Here is a 17170-nt window from a genome sequence, read left to right as displayed (position 1 = left end):
GCAAACTCAGTACATATCTTTAACAAAGGGAACAAAGAGGTCCTGGGGAATTATAGACCAGTCAGCCTGACTTTGATACTATGACATTCCCTAGGGTGAAACCTGAACTGCTGTGTCCCCTTACCTTTCCAGCCTGGGATGCCTTTTACACTGCTTTGCTAGTGAACAGCAAACCTCTCCAGGCTTTGATCACTCACAGCTACCAGCATGCAAAGTCACTCCCAGCTGAGTAGACGAATTCTATGCCCAGCCATCCATGAATAGATACAGAGCTGCAACCACATATCCCTCAGTCCTAGCCTTGCCCCCCAGAAATGTGCATCTTGTACTGTTCAGTAGCCCACTGGACCATAGAAGCTCATAAATTAGTCCATCATTCCAATAAAGTGTAATGAATATGTATCAGTCTTGTCTCAAATGGAGGCTTTCCAAACACTTCAATCCAAATATATTGGTTTAGATAAAACAATAAAGTAATTTATTAACTAGAGAAAGATAGATGTTAAGTGATTTACAAGTGATAAGGCATACAAATCATAGTTGGTTACAAAAGAAAAAAAGCTTTCAACAGTCTGTACTGGATGGAAAAAACCTCCAGGCCAGGACCACTCTCCCCTAGTTCAGTGATGCACCTTTGTCTTTCAAGGAATCTTGTTGCCATGAGTAGAGATGGGGGAGGAGGGGTGTCTAGAGCAGGGGTGGGAAAACTACTGTCCGGTGGTGAATATCCAGTTATTCAGATGATGGTCTTCTAGCACCTACCTGGCATGCCAGTGTGCTTTTGTCTTCAAGAAAATGATCTGATAATGTTACCTAGAACTACAGCATGTTTCACTAACAATCATGGCAACATCTCACAATTTTATATGCAGTGATGTTACACATATTTCAGTAGGATAATAATATTCAGCAGATTATGCGTTTTCAAATGAAAGCTCACAAGGCATACTTTGTACACTATGTATCATATCATAAACAGGGGTGAACATGGGGCACAGTGTGTCACAGATACCTGGAAAGTTACTGGAACAAATTGTGAAACAATCAATTAGTAAACCCCTGAAGGAATATATGGTTATAAGGAATAGCCAGCATGGATTTGTCAAGAACAAATCATGTCAAACCAACCTAATTTTCTTCTTTGACAGGATTACTGGTCTAGTGGATAGGGGGGAATCAGTAGATGTGAGATGTATCTAGATTTTAGTAAGGCTTTTTACACAGTCCTGCAAGGCAATTTCATAAGCAGACTAGAGAAATGTGGTCTAGATGAAATTACTGTACGGTGGGTGCACAACTGGTTGAATGACCATGCTCAGAAAGTAATTATCAATGGCTCATTGTCAAACTGAAAGGGCATATATAGTGGGGTCCTGTTTGGGTCAGTTCTGGGTCTAGTGCTATTCAATATTTTCATTAATGATTTGGATAATAGAGTGGGGAGTATGCTTATAAGATTTGTAGATAACACCAAGCTGGGAGGGGTTGCCAGGTCTTAGGAGGACAGGATTAGAATTCAAAATGACCTTGACAAATTGGAGAATTGATCTAAATTCAACAAGATGAAATTCAATAAAGACAAGTAGTACTTTCTACTTAGAAAGGAAAAATCAAATGCACACCTACAAAATGAAGAATAACTAGCTACGTGGTAGTACTGCTGAAAAGGATCTGGGGTTATGGTGGATCACAAATTGAATATGAGTCAATGTGATGCAGCTGAGAAAAAGGCTAATATACTTCTGGAGTGAATTAACAGGAGTGTTGTATGTAAAACATGGGAGCTCATTGTCCCACTCTACTCAGCATTGGTGAAGCCACAGCTGTAGTACTGTATCCAGTTCAGGGCACCACACTTTAGGAAAGATGTGGACAAATTGGAGAGAGTCCAGAGGAAAGCAACAAAAATGATAAAAGGTTTAGAAAACCTGACCTATGAGGAAAGGTTAAAAAAAACTGGGGATGATTTATCTTGGAAAAAAGAAGACTGAGGGGGCACTTCATAAATTTTCAAATATCTTAAGGGCTGTTATAAAGAGGACAGTGAACAATTGTTCTCCATGTCTGGTGAAGGTAGGACAGATAATAATGAGTTTAATCTCTAGCAAGGGAGATGTAGGTTAGATATTAGGAAAAACTTTCTACATATAAGGATAGTTAAGCCCTGGATTGTGGAATCCCCATCATTGGAGGTCTTGAAAAACACGTGTGAGGGATGGTCTAGGTTTACTTGGTCCTTCCACAGCACTGGGGGCTGGATTTGATGACTTTTCGAGGCATAGGTGCTGACTCCGTGGGCACTAAAAGAATAATGGGTGCTCAGCACCCACCAGCAGTCCCGCGAATCAGCTCCTCTCCCTCACCCCCACAGCCCTCCCTCCCACTGGTGGCTCTGCTGATTAGAGCCTCCCCCTCCCAGCATCTCCCTCCCACCATGATCAGCTGTTCAGTGGCGTGCAGGAGGCATGGGGGAGGAGGGTGGCAGGAAGAGGTGGAGGGAAGGGGCAGGGGCTTGGGGGAAGGGATGGAGTGGGGGCGAGGCCTGGGGCAAAGCAGGAGTTGAGCACCCCTCAGGAACTGTGAAAGTCAGCACCTCTGTTTTGAGGACCCTTACAGCTCTACATTTCTGAGAGTTTGTGATAAACATAAAAGACAGCATAGGGTTGTTTCTGTTATCTTGTGTGCAGAAAGGTATGTTGTGTATATGTTGACAAAATATTATTATGAATGATTGCTGGTATGAAGTGACTCTTTAAGGATATGTTTACAGTACAGCTGGGAGTGTACTTCCCAGCTCTGAGTAGACAGACTTGTGCTAGCTCTGCTTGAGCTAGCATGCTAAAAATATACAATGTGGACATTGTGCCATGGGTGGTAATTTGGCTTGCCACCCAAGCTCAGATCCAGGTGGGCTTTGACTCATGTGGCTAGCCCGAGCCTCTGCCCATGATGCGGCTAGGATTGCCACCTCTCAGGTACAAAAAAACCCCAGGATATCTGGGATGATCCTGAGTCCTTAACACTGCACAGCTGGCATGATGTACTGAGCATCCTTACATATTTCTTGGGACAGCCAGTAGTGTGTACTGAACACCCTGAAAGATTTCCTGGGACAGCTACCTCAAAAAAGGGACAATTCTGGGAAAACCCAGACAGGTGGTAACCCTAGCTGCTGCAGCCACACTGCTATTTTTAGAGGAGCTAGCACAAGTCTGTCTACCCAGGCTCCCAGCTGTATGTATGCTCTCAGCTACAGTGAGGTAATATCTTTTGAAACCATCATCTACAGAGATTAGGGGAAATGAAGTGAGTATATTTGTGAAAATTATTGGACAAAAAACAAAAACAAAATTATAGTGTAAATCATAAGTTTTAGCATGCTTAGAAGTTTAGTATTATTAGTTTAAATATTTATATAATTTATTTTCTTTTTGTTCTTTTTTGTAGCCCAGACCTACTGGGAAAGGAAAATTATTGAAGACGACTGTAAAATTTTTGCCACAGTTGGCTCAGGTAATATTTTTTAAATTTTTTGTTTTAACAACTTTTTATTTTCAAATGTGCAGCAAAGCATGGGAGATCCCACATAGAAAACTGGACCTCATTGCAATGTATACATTGAAAACAACAAGGTTTTACATATATGTACAAGAAGTATTTGGAAAACAATTAAACTAGTTAACTTAGATGAGCAGAAAATATTGAAAAGAATAAAAGATACTGACGAAAGCTATAAAATAAATGTTATAGAAAAATTGGAATATAATTCATTCTAATATCTTGAAGCCTCCACAATCTAGCTGTTTTGAGTGGAAAGGCAACATACAAGTAATCCTTCAAACACTTATGCATCTGCTTAAATTTACTACCATGGGTAATCCCATTAAGTGGGACTACTCACTGCAGTGAAGTTAGCACATGTGTTTTTATAGGATTAGGGCCTAAGTCTCTTTTCAGGCATGTACATTTGTTGCACTCAATGTAAAGTGACAAACAGTTTTGAGATAAATGTTTGCAAAAACCTCTTCCATATTTCAGTGAAATAGGGGACATCTACAGAGCATGAATAATTGGCCGGATTCATCCTTGTATTACTTTAGTTTTATGCCAGTGCTACTTTTCTGAAATTGGCTGTTTTCAGACTGGCTTGAAACTGGAATAATGCACTGGTAAGTCAGGCTCAGTGTTTCTAATTCAAAAGATATCAAGATTTTCAAAATGTCTTGTTAGGAATGGATATCTCACAATGTTTATTCAGAATTGGTTTCAAGTAGTTAAATGGGAAATGTAGCCCAGTCATTTTTTAAAGGTTTATTCTAATAAAAAGAGTATACGTGAAAACTCAATTTAATTCTTGCCCCAAATGGAAAAAATGTGGTCCGTTCCCCAGATTAGTCAAACCATCGTATATGCTTGTGGTAAATGTATGTGATACATCGATATGTGGTAATGTGTATGATACGTTTCACGGGATCCACAAAACCATAATGAAAGACAACTTGTATACAATTGTCAGAAATTCTGCATGTATTAAATATCTGGTGTTGGATCTTTTCAAATGTGTCCAGGAGAATAGAAAAAGAAGGCAAAATTCAGGAAAATCTTTTTAAAGAAAATCTTAAGAGACTAGCAAAACTTGGTCACCTGGTAGTGCTTGGTAATTAAATGAAAGATAAAAAAGTTTTTTGGAAATTTGGGAATATTTTAAAGTGGTCATTTAAGACAACAAATTAAATATTGGAGGTGATTCTTAATGCAAGTTTCACCGTATAATTACGACTATATTAAATGAAATTTTAATCACTTTATCTCTTACATTGTTACCTGACATTTTTAACCTTTTGTGTATATTTAATTTTAACATGGAATTTAGGTCATGTTGAGCTTGTTTAAAATAAAACTCTATCACATTTGGATGAAGAAGACCTAAGTAAAGGATTTAATTGAGCCCCAATCTTACTCCTTCAAACAAAAACAAAATTTAAATTTTGAACTTGGGGGAAAAACCTGGATTCAGACAGATGATGGGTAGAAGAGGCATTTATGGATTAACATTTAACCCTGGGTAGGATTTCACAAGAGAGGACATATAAGTTATTTTAATATGCCTGAATAAGAAAGGGAAACTTAATAGGGCAAAAAAACTGAGATATATTTGGAAGTTAATTCTGCTTCTGTATATGAAAACTGCCAGATATCACTGTACAATAGCTCTGATTTAGTCTTTGGCATGTCTTTGTAGACTAAAAAGTTACAAAGATTCAAGATCCTCTCCCTCAATTTTCTGACAGCCTAAAATTGCAAAGGTAGTACAGAATCGTATCTCTGCCTGAGGGGTGCCAATGAGGTATAGGTATGTGTAACAGGGCAGGTTCCTTTCCCATCTTGGAGTTCCTCACAAACTGTCTTGGATACCTCTTCATTGTCAACATCATTGTGAGTTTTTGTTTGTGTTTGCCACCATCACATCCCCATGCAGCTCTTCTACCTGGAGCATCCTTCAATCCTCAGCCCTTTCTCCAGGGAAAAGAAAGGGACTCTGGCTAGGAAGATTTCTGTCTCCTTTTTTACTTCCTTCTTGTGCTTTTTAACTACCTTCTCAGCTGATGGGATAATTAACCCCTTAGTCATCAGCCGACAGTCTGATTAGGTAGTTAAGTCTTCTTCCCTTCCATCAGGGCTTGTGGGGAATTAGGTGTTGGCTATCAGTTCTCTGTCACAGTATGTTTACGCTGTCTGAGAGATGTGATTCCCAGCACAGGTAGACTGATTCGTACTAGCTCACTCAGCTGGCATGCTAAAAATAACAGTGTGGCCATTACAGCACAGGTAGAGGCTTGGGCTACCCTCCTGAGTCCAAGCCCATCATACTCCCTGGCTCCAAGCTTGGGCAGCTAGCCTGAACCACTGCCCATGCTGCAGTGTCCATAATGCTATTGTTATGGTGCTAACTCAAGGTGAGCCAGTGCATCTGTTGATCTGCACTGGGAATCACACCTCCCAGTTGCAGTGTAAACAGTCACTAATAAGATTTCTTAATTTTTGCATATTGCTGCCCCTTGAAAAGATAAAGGCAATGCTTTTGAGTAATTGTGAGGGCAGTGTAGTTAAGGCTGAGAAGCCATTTCCTTTACAAACATATTTCCAGGGACATTGGCCTGGGAATAATAATAACAAAAAATTCTAGGATGACGGAGCTGTTTAAATAAGTTACACTTGAGAAAGATAGTACTGGATTCTTGTAAGCAGTGTGAGATTTGCTAAGCTACTGATGGCTGAATATTGTACCTTATGTTATCTTGCCATGCAGTTAGGACCCCCAAAATGGGCAAGAACCAGGAAGAGAAGCCTTTTCTTTGTGTTAAAAAAACAACAAAACAAAAACATTGAAGGGGATAGGTATCCTGGATCCCAAATACTATTTTTTTGGCAGCAGCAGTTACATAAATTGATTGTAGATTTCACCTGGGAGAAACTGTTGATATCTACGGTACTCAACCAGAAAAAGATTTTATTAAACCTCTTTCCCCCCCTGTTTTCTTACCTTTTGCTTTTTTTTCCATATTGCTCTCATCTTCATAAATGTCTGGGGTCTGTCGTAGTAGTAAGTATATACTGTTAACTTACTCCAAAAATTACTAATAATTTATAATAGGCATAAACATAATATTTTATTCTGGGGTTCTGAGTGATTATCTCCTGTATTTAAAGAAAAATAGAGAATTTGGTTTATTTTTGTGTTGCTTTGTTACTATTATTGTATGTTATGCGGCTGCTGTTTTCTTTTGTAATGTACTGTGTTTTTAAGTGTGTGTCAAAGACATGTAGCTGTCTCTTGCTATTGTTATTTTATAAAGCTAAAGAATAAAATATTTATTTCAGGTAAGCTCTAAGCCACAATGGCAGCAAGCTTCTCCTTCATTTCATCTGAGAAAAGAACAGAAAGATGATGAGCCAGATCAGTTTGTTTTCAAAAATGAGCTTTCACCTGGTAAGATTACCACTCAGTATTTAATGAACAACAAAAAATTGAGGAAAAAATAGTGTAAAATTGAGTTAATACAAGATTATAGAGTTAGGAGAATAGAATTTTATTCCCAGATTGCCACAGTCTTCCTATATGATCTCAGGCAAGTCACAATCTTTATGTGCCTCATTTTTTTCCTTTGTAAAATGGGTACAATGATACTTACCTATCTTACAAACATAGTGCAGGTAAATGCATTAATGTTTGTAAAGTGCCATAATCGCCTTGGATGAAGAATGCCGTAGAAGTGCAAAATATTGTTTATTATTTTATTAATATTTTTAGGGCTGGAAAAGTGACTTGCCTGTTTAGTTCAACATTGTTCATTTAATATTTTCTTTATCAGAAAATAAATAGTTCCAGCTGCTAGCATAAGATTGTACATTACCGAAAAGCCATTAGTTTAGGAAATGGAATGTTTGCCATAACTAGTCAAACAGCAAAGAGAAGCCTTAGAATATTTGCATATTTTAATATACTTCACTTAAAAGATTGTATTGAGATCTAGTATAAAAAGAGTTTATACAATGATGTAAGTTTCCAAAAGTCAGATTCATTTTTAGTATATCTGAATATTAGAAATCCTTAATTGTAATTCTTCATACTGTTTTTTCTTATCAAGTAGCCTTTGAACCAGAATATTTGCTTTAAAAATTGAATTTTTAGTGTTGTACAAAATAGTTTAACTTAGTCTCTCCAACTTTTCATATTAGTAAATTATGGAACCAGTCTTACTTTTATTGAAGGAAATGGAAGAACTGTTATTGACTTCAGTGGTGCAGAATTGTGTTGTTTGATTTTTTTTAATGTAAAAATCAGCACAGTAGTCAGTAAAATGCTGCATATAGTCAATGGATGAAATCTGGGCCCCAGTGAGATCACTGGCAAAACTCCAGTTGACATCAGTGGAGCCAGAATTTCACCCAAAATCTACAAAAGAAATATAGTTAGAATATAGCTTTACTTTAGCAGTTAACAGAAACGGGATTCTGTATTTATGATAAAAAAAACAAACAAACCACAGGTCAAGAATAGTTGGACCTATTCACAGGAAATAAAATTAAGAAATATTTTAAAATAGTAACTTTACAGATCTAGAAATAGATTTTATAGAAATATTCTTTAACAGTTGTACAGTACAAGCAGGTATTAGTTTTGTTTCATTAATTTTGCTGCAAATGATGTAGGGTGTGATCCTGAAGGATGCTGAGAAATCTCAACTTTCATTGAAATAAATGTGAGTTGAGAACTCTCAAAACCTTTAGAAGGTACTCAGGATATTGCAGGTTTGGGCTCATAGTTTGCAACTTGAATATATATATTTCATGGAAGGAGAATATTTGGAGGAGAGGAATAAGAGACGCAAGATACAGGACTCTGCAGTTAATGAACCAGTTGCTGGAACATCAACTTCTAAAGCGCGGAGCAGCTATCATCCAAAAAAAGATCGTGAAAATTTTAGAAGTACTCTTGTTAACATCATCATGTGAGTTTTCTTGTGTTTGTATAAATGCATTTTTCCTTTTCAAAGGTGAAATGAAATTTTTAAAAATGTTAATATAACAAAAAGTTTAAGATTGCAAGACAATAACAGATTATGCATATGAATGCAAAAAATGACCCCAGTTTAAGAAATAAAAACTACCAGATAAGATACTCTTCTCTATACTTCTGTTGATTCCTCTAAAATTGGGAGTATATATGAGTAATTTATGAACTGCGCAGACTGGGATTTAACCATATTATTCTTTTGGGGAAAGAAAGGGCAGGTATTAGAATTTGGATTAAGAGTAGATTTGGTAGCTGGAGTTTATTAGGCGATCAAAATCTTTTAAGATTTGTGTTGGATTCAGCAGGGAATATGTGATGGATTCAGGCTGCTTATTAGTTTTTCAGAAAGTGCTTGTTCATTCCTATTTGAAACATTGTTTCAAGTGTGATGAAATTACCCAGAAATGCTCATCCTGACATTTTTTAAATCTCATGTGACACTTTTTAAGCATAATTATCAGCTAAGCTCCACTGTAGTTTCATAACTTGGACAGAAAGCTGTGATTGTGGACACTGATATTATTAAGACAATGAGGAGTCCGGTGGCACTCCATACATCTGAAGAAGTGGGTTTTTTACCCACGAAAGCTTATGCCCAAATAAATCTGTTAGCCTTTAAGGTGCCACCGGACTCCTCATTGTTTTTGTGGATCCAGACTAACATGGCTACCCCTCTGATACTGGTATTATTAAACTGCATTTAGAATATTCCCAGTTGACTCACTGAAGTCACACTTATTATTTTATAATACAGCAAGGAGTGATATCCTGGAAAATTTCTGTATATCAGCGGTTCGTGAATCTGGAAGATATTTAAATTTGTTTTGTCACTTTTAACCTCTAATGAGAAATGATTTTCCAAAAAGAGATAATTGCTAAATTAGTTCACTGTAAGGATGTGTCACTATAATTAAAATGGATCTTTAAAATATTTTAAAGTTATTTTAAAATCATAGTAAGATACCCTGAAGCTTGTGCTACTCCAAAATATTTTCCTTCTTGTGTAAATACATCAACCTTTACAATGCCCTGAAGATGTTTATAAAAAAACATGTTTTGTGTTTTGTTTCTTAAATATTTAGCAGTTTGGAGAGAGTTTCTTGGGGCATTGACCATCTTTTTATCTGGCTGCACAGATGCAGAAGTGCCCACAGCATGACTGAAAATATTTTATTGCCATAAATGAACCATAATATGGTAAACTGTGGAATAAAACTATTCTTCTGATAAACCATTCCCCAAAAGAACTGGTTTGATAAATCCTGTTACTTAACATAATCTGGAAATTTTGTAAACTAAATATATTATAAATATTAGTTTTTCTAACTGAATATATTCTTCATTATGTATTCCTGCTGCTAAGGTGAGAATGAGATGGACCATCTGAATACTGGTATGAAAATGTTGACAAATTCAATAAAACAGAAAGCCAGAATCTAATCCCATAGTTTAGCATAAAGCAAACAAACAAACAAAAATGTATGGGTTAGAATTTATTAACTGTGTAAATATAAAAAATATTTGACTAGCGTAGTGCAATTATAATAACAAAGTTGTGGCAATGTTGGATAATGAGGGACATATCTCCTCTTGAGGAGCTTTCTTGTTTTCTTTAATATTGTCAACTGATTGCAATGGATTAATTTGAATAATTTCTTAGAATATATTTAACCTTCTCATAATTATAAGACCATTTTTTCACGAACCATGGGTTTGAGTCTGCCAACTTTACTTACATGAATAGTCCTTGCTAATATGACTAGTCCCTTGATTTGAAAGAAATTACTAAATAAAGATACCTTAACTGAAATTCTAGAAGTATTTCCTGCTTAAATCTTACAATTAGATTTGTTTTCAAAATATGGTCAATAGGCACAACAATTCCCTATGCACATTAAAGGCATAATTGAGAACTACACCTGTGAAACTTTAAAGAAAAGGTATTTAGTAAACTATTCCATTGTCTGGAAAAATATTTGGGTCCATATAGAATTCTTGATTATACTTATGATTCAGGTGGTGGCAGTCATCATTCTGTTGACCACTGCTGAGATATGATATGGTAGCTTTTAGAGATGCCAATACAGTTTGTCTGAAAAACATAGTGCATAGTACTGACACAAGGTGGGTGAGGTAATATCTTTTATTGGACCAACTTCTGTTGGTGAGAGACACAGAGCTGTGAAAGCCCAAAAGTCTCTGTCACCAACAGAAGCTGGTCCAATAAAAGATAAAAGCTGGTCCAATAAAAGATATTACCTCTAATATCCTGGGACCAGCATGGCTACAACAACACTGCATAATGCATATTATGTCATTTTTGTTTTGTTAGGCAGCAAGACTTTACTCTGGAACAGCCTGTTTCACTAGATGAAACCCAGCCTCCAAGAACGGGTTCTCCTACACCCATAGAGAAAGACATTTTGGTAATTAAGACAGTGTTGTTTGCAATATTATTATAAATGATTGCTTTTTATGTCACTGAAATAGTGAGGAGGTGACTAATATTCTGAATTTATGTGGCAGTAGGCACTTTAATTGACATTAGTTTTATTTTGGCATACAGTACAGAGGTTTTATTGTTGATAATTTAGGGTAACTATTTTTTTAGCAAAAAGAACAAGGAGCACTTGTGGCACCTTAGAGACTAACAAATTTATTTGGGCATAAGCTGTCGTGGGCTAAAACCCACTTCATCAGATGCATGCAGTGGAAAATACAGTGGGAAGATATATATATACAGAGAACATGAAAAAATGGGGGTTTCCATACCAACTCTAATGAGACTAATCAATTAAGGTGGGCTGCTATTAGCAGGAGAAAAAAAACTTTTGTAGTGATAATCAGGATGGCCCATTTCAAACAGTTGACACGAAGGTGTGAGTAACAATAGGGGAGAAATTAGCATGGGGAAATAGTTTTTACTTTGTGTAATGACACATCCACTCCCAGTCTTTATTCAAGCCTAATTTAATGGTGTCCAGTTTGCAAATGAATTCCAGTTCTGCAGTTTCTCGGTGGAGTCTGTTTTTGAAGTTTTTTTGTTGAAGAATTGCAACTTTTAGGTCTGTAATTGAGTGTCCAGGGAGGATGAAGTGTTCTCCGACTGGTTTTTGAATGTTATAATTGTTGACATCTGATTTGTGTCCATTTATTCTTTTACGTAGAGACTGTCCAGTTTGACCAATGTACATGGCAGAGGGGCATTGCTGGCACATGATGGCATATATCACATTGGTAGATGTGCAGGTGAACAAGCCTCTGATAGTGTGGCTGATGTGATTAGGCCCTAAGATGGTATCCCCTGAATAGATATGTGGGCACAGTTGGCAACGGGCTTTGTTGCAAGGATAGGTTCCTGGGTTAGTGGTTCTGTTGTGTGGTATGTGGTTACTGGTGAGTATTTGCTTCAGGTTAGGGGGCTGTCTGTAAGCAAGGACTGGCCTGTCTCCCAAGATCTGTGAGAGTGATGGGTTGTCCTTCAGAATAGGTTGTAGATCCTTGATGATGTGTTGGAGAGGTTTTAGTTGGGGGCTGAAGGTGATGGCTAGTGGCGTTCTGTTATTTTCTGTTGGGCCTGGCCTGTAGTAGGTGACTTCTGGGTACTCTTCTGGCTCTGTCAATCTGTTTCTTCACTTCAGCAGGTGGGTATTGTAATTGTACGAATGCTTGATAGAGATCTTGTAGGTGTTTGTCTCTGTCTGAGGGATTGGAGCAAATGCGGTTGTATCGTAGAGCTTGGCTGTAGCCAATGGATCGTGTGGTGTGATCTGGGTGAAAGCTGGAGGCATGTAGGTAGGAATAGCAGTCAGTAGGTTTCCAGTATAGGGTGGTGTTTATGTGACCATCACTTATTAGCACCATAGTTTCCAGGAATTGGATCTCTTGTGTGGATTGGTCCAGGCTGAGGTTGATGGTGGGATGGAAATTGTGGAAATCATGGTGGAATTCGTCAAGGGCTTCTTTTCCATGGGTCCGGATGATGAAGATGTCATCAAAGTAGTGCAAGTAGAGTAGGGGCATTAGGGGACGAGAGCTGAGGAAGCGTTGTTCTAAGTCAGCCATAAAAATGTTGGCATACTGTGGGGCCATGTGGGTACACATAGCAGTGCCGCTGGTTTGAAGGTATACATTGTCCCCAAATGTGAAATAGTTATGGGTGAGGAAAAAGTCATCACCTAATTACCATATTACCTAGCTGCTAAAATCTAGATTTTAAAGATCACAGCAAAGAGTTTTATTATGAACAACTTTTGTTATCTGGTGGTTAATTTAGATGGTAAATAATTTTTTTTTAATCTGCTAAAACTTTGGGTGTGCATTTTTGAAAATATGTTTAAAGATAACTTTCCAGTTTTATTTTATAAAATTTCTCAAATTGCACATTTTAAAATTATTTCAGTCCAGCTGGACTTCTTGGGATAGTCTTTCCTATCAGTCTGCATTGATCTGTGTTTTCTCCCACTCTATTCCCCCCCACTCTTCTTCCATTGTATGGACTTTATTCGTTCCTCTCACAGAATAACCCTTGTGAAGGGAGAAAATGCTTCCAAAATAGACTGACCTTTAAAGGCCATGCTTAAGGGGTGGCATCATGGGCTTCATACCACACGGAGGCAGAGACTTGATAGGAAAATCTAGGTGTATCCTTACTGATCTTAGGAGCTTCTACAGAGAGGGCTAGGAACAAATTACTGTGGAGCCATTCTACCACTGGTGCCTTTGCCATTTCCACTCCCTGATCCCCTTTCCAAGAAGGATGAAAGTATAAAGCAGTAGTTAATGTTACAAGAAGAATTAACTTACATGGATATCCTGAACATCTAACAGTTTGCTAGAGAAGCATACATTGCAGTAGCTGCTTCTTATTCCTGCTGATCTACTGTAAGCCTAAAATGCTTCTTGACACCCCACAGAATTCTAACCCTCTGATTGTACCGCAGCAGGGTGTCTGCAGAGTGGGTGGAACATTTGGTGGAACTACCATACCTGTCTTCTACAAATTAGGTCTGTTTTCTGCTCGGATTTCTGCTATTTGCCTTTTAATAGGAGCAGAGTGTATAGCACTTTGTCCTTTGTTCCTGCCTTCACTGCTTAGTATCCCTTTTTCCAGCCTCTCTATAATTATACTTTTACCTCACATCTGCAGCCTGATTAGCTTGTCTGTTTTAAAATTTATTAAAAAAATAATTTTATCCTGCTTCATGCCCTGAGGTAGTTTTTGTAATTCAAAATAAAACTGACAAGCCTATTGGACTATGCAGAAACTATGTTAGATGGGGTGGGATCTGAGTTACCCAGGAAAGAATTTTCTGTAGTATCTGGCTGGTGAATCTTGCCCATATGCTCAGGGTTTAGCTGATCGCCATATTTGGAGTCGGGAAGGAATTTTCCTCCAGGGCAGATTGGAAGAGGCCCTGGAGGTTTTTCCGCCTTCCTCTGTAGCATGGGGCACGGATCACTTGCTGGAAGATTCTCTGCTCCTTGAAGTCTTTAAACCACGATTTGAGGACTTCAGTAGCTCAGACATAGGTGAGAGGTTTTTCGCAGGAGTGGGTGGGTGAGATTCTGTGGCCTGCGTTGTGCAGGAGGTCAGGCTAGATGATCATAATGGTCCCTTCTGACCTTATCTATGAATCTATAAATGTTGGTGAAACACACATCTGTGGCTTTCCTTTGAAGATTAAAAACTGCATTTTCCCTTTTTTGCAGCATGGTGAATGGCTTTGAGTTTCACCAGTACTTCCCTTCAGTCTGACCCAGCTGTCTGTGTTTTATTTTGTAGTAGAAAACTATTAATTAGTTCCATCAAAGAGCTCCTAATTTGCTTAACTTTTTAAAGACAAAATGAAACAGCAAGCTAATCAGACCTTACAGATGGACTAGTAAAACCCAAATAAAAAGAAGAAAACATGTACTGGATAGAAAATATATATAATGTAAACCAATTCTTAATACTCCTGAAATGTACTTATGCTTCCATCAAAAGCAGCACTAGCAATGACATCTTTCTCTTTTTGTTATAATGCCAAACTGAGCCAACTTATTTAATGCCTTTATTGTACAGAAATATTACTATTACATTCACCATGGAATTGATACAGAACATGTTGCTCCAATGGAAGACTCTTGGCTGGAGCATGTCTTGGATTTAGTTCCACAGCATCTGAAAGTACTCAGCGAAAGTATATATTTACTGTCTGATGAAATGAAAGAAGACTATCTTCTGAGTGTAAAGAAAGCTATAGGTAAATTGATGATGATGATATCTGTTCTTTTTAGTTATATATTTCAATAACTCAGAATATTCATATAAGTTCATTGTGAATACCATCCTTAAATAAATTAGAAGTTTGTAGGTGACTGAGATGTTGGATACATATTTTTAATAGGAAAGTTCTACAGGATTTCATATTTTTTTCCTTTAAGGGAGAAATATGGCATCATTCAATACTTTTGCTGTTTCATAAAAATTGCTTTTATTTTGTAAATCTCACTTAAATAAAATTTTGAATTACATACCCTGTGCAGTTACACCCATGCATCAGCATTCACTTCACTGGGGTTGCCCAACTGTTTGGATCCATTAGTCTAGTGTTGTTTTTCCTTTGCTAAGCATATTTATGTTTTGGCTTTTTTTATACTTTCTTTTAGTTGACTTTGTTTTAAGAGATCCCAGGGGAAAAGATGAAGACAAGAAGGAAGCTTTTCTTCCACCTCATCGTGCAGAGTAAGAAAACATATTCCTTCAAGAACACTGACTAGACAACAGTAGGAGAGAATACTGTATGTAGGGCAACCTTATTAGAGAAAGGCAATTGATCCAAACTGGAGCATGTTAATTATCACTAAAAAGAAATATTTAGTTATTTGTTGCATAACCTCATATAGTTGCATATTAAAGCGCTGAAAAATGTGGTTAGTCTGACAAACTTTTGAGAACAAGTTTTCTGTTGGAGCATTTAACATTTATAGATTATAAGGTTGGATGTAGTTCCACAGCAAGGGATCATAAGATAACTGGTCACATCCTCAGCTGATGTAAATTGACATTGCTTTTTAGTGCACAGTCTGCATGGATTTCAGTGTAGCTATGCCAATTTACAATGGCTAAGGATCCATCTTGGTAAGTTTTAGTCCAAGTATACAATATATAGCAACAGTAATTAAACACTTTCTTTCCTCTCAAAACAATTCAACAATGTGTACACTTCTTAAACTTTCAGTCATATTACAAAGCACTCATTGAGAAGCATACAAATAATATATTTAACATTTAGGAATTGGCATGTAGAAATTATCAGATAAGCCTCTACCAACATAGCTAAAGGAGAATATCAGTTGGCAAGCAGGCAAAAGAAAGGTGAAAGATAAATGATCCAATTCTAGAATGTGTTGGATCGTTTATGCTGCTCTTCACCAAGCAGATCAAATTTCCGCTTATGTGACATTGATTTCAGTGCTACAATGACTGTTAGCTGATCTTACACTTTTTAAGACAGGTGTGAAAGGAATGCACCCAGTCCATTAATGTATACAAAGATACCATAGAATCATAGAAGATTAGGGTTGGAAGAGACCTCAGGAGGTCATCTAGTCCAACGCCCTGCTCAAAGCAGGACCAACCCAACTAAAGCATCCCAGCCAGGGCTTGATTTAGTGGGGTAGGTCCTGCTTTGAGCAGAGGGTAGGACTAGATGACCTCCTGAGGTCTCTTCCAACCCTAATCTTCTATGATATCTTTGTATACAGTAATGGACTGTATGCATTCCTTTCACACCTGCCTTAAAAAGAGTAGGATCAGCTAACAGTCATTGTAGCTCTAAAATCAATGTCACATAAGTGGAAATTTGATCTGCTTGGTGAAGAGCAGCATAAACGATCCAATTCTAGAATGTGTTTTCAGCCCTTCTGGGATATGAAAGTGAAGTGGTTGCAGTCTGTCTTATATGTGGAGGTTTAAGCATAAACTGGCTAACCAGTTGCCTTTAGTTGAAAGGAACCCCACAGACACCCTGGCAACATTGTGACTTCCGTTTTTAGAGTTCAGTTTTTTAACTAACCCATCCATTGGTCTGCAGTCTAGCTTTTTATGTTAACTTGTCAAATGCTCTTTTATTTGCCCATCATATTCCTTGTGAAATAGTCCAATCCTAACTAAAGCTGTCAAGGATTTGAAAGAGACCTAGAAATACAGAGTTCTATACTATAAATTAAGTTGCAGCCAAATCAGTGGGGAAAAACTGACAAAATTAGCCTCATTCCAAATAGCCAAACTTACCATAGCAACAGAGCTATGCTGCTTCATGTTAATCCTCGTCTTCCACGACATGAGACACATGGAGAGTTTTCATCTGTAGATAGAGATGTAATTTTCATTAGTACATCTTGCATATTGCATTAGTGTTTACATTAATTTGTATTATGATATATAAAGGCAATGCACATACAGTTATTTTAAAACACTAACTAGTTACAATTTCTACCTTTTTATCTTTGGTATTTGAAATACATAAGACTCTGCTTTGTGTTGTTGTTGTATTCCTCGCTTGTTCCTCCCCTACCTTCTAACTGCAGCCCCTAAAATGGCTT

General features: G+C 37.4%; 1 protein-coding gene across 1 annotated transcript in view; it reads left to right on the top strand.

The window, feature by feature from the left end:
* The window catches only part of DNAH7 (dynein axonemal heavy chain 7), a 270571-nt gene that overhangs the window by 9711 nt on the left and 243690 nt on the right, over window positions 1–17170 (top strand). The window contains exons 2-7 of the mRNA XM_084642935.1: window positions 3448–3513; window positions 6883–6991; window positions 8360–8513; window positions 10911–11004; window positions 14646–14826; window positions 15233–15308. Of these exons, the coding sequence (XP_084499061.1) occupies window positions 3448–3513; window positions 6883–6991; window positions 8360–8513; window positions 10911–11004; window positions 14646–14826; window positions 15233–15308 (680 nt within the window). The remainder of the gene's footprint in view (window positions 1–3447; window positions 3514–6882; window positions 6992–8359; window positions 8514–10910; window positions 11005–14645; window positions 14827–15232; window positions 15309–17170) is intronic.

Source organism: Lepidochelys olivacea (genome assembly GCF_965140295.1).
Source record: "Lepidochelys olivacea isolate rLepOli2 genome assembly, chromosome: 11".
In the NCBI taxonomy this organism is placed as follows: domain Eukaryota; kingdom Metazoa; phylum Chordata; order Testudines; family Cheloniidae; genus Lepidochelys; species Lepidochelys olivacea.
The sequence above is the reverse complement of the archived record's forward strand: the minus strand, read 5'-3'. Positions and strand labels throughout refer to the sequence as shown.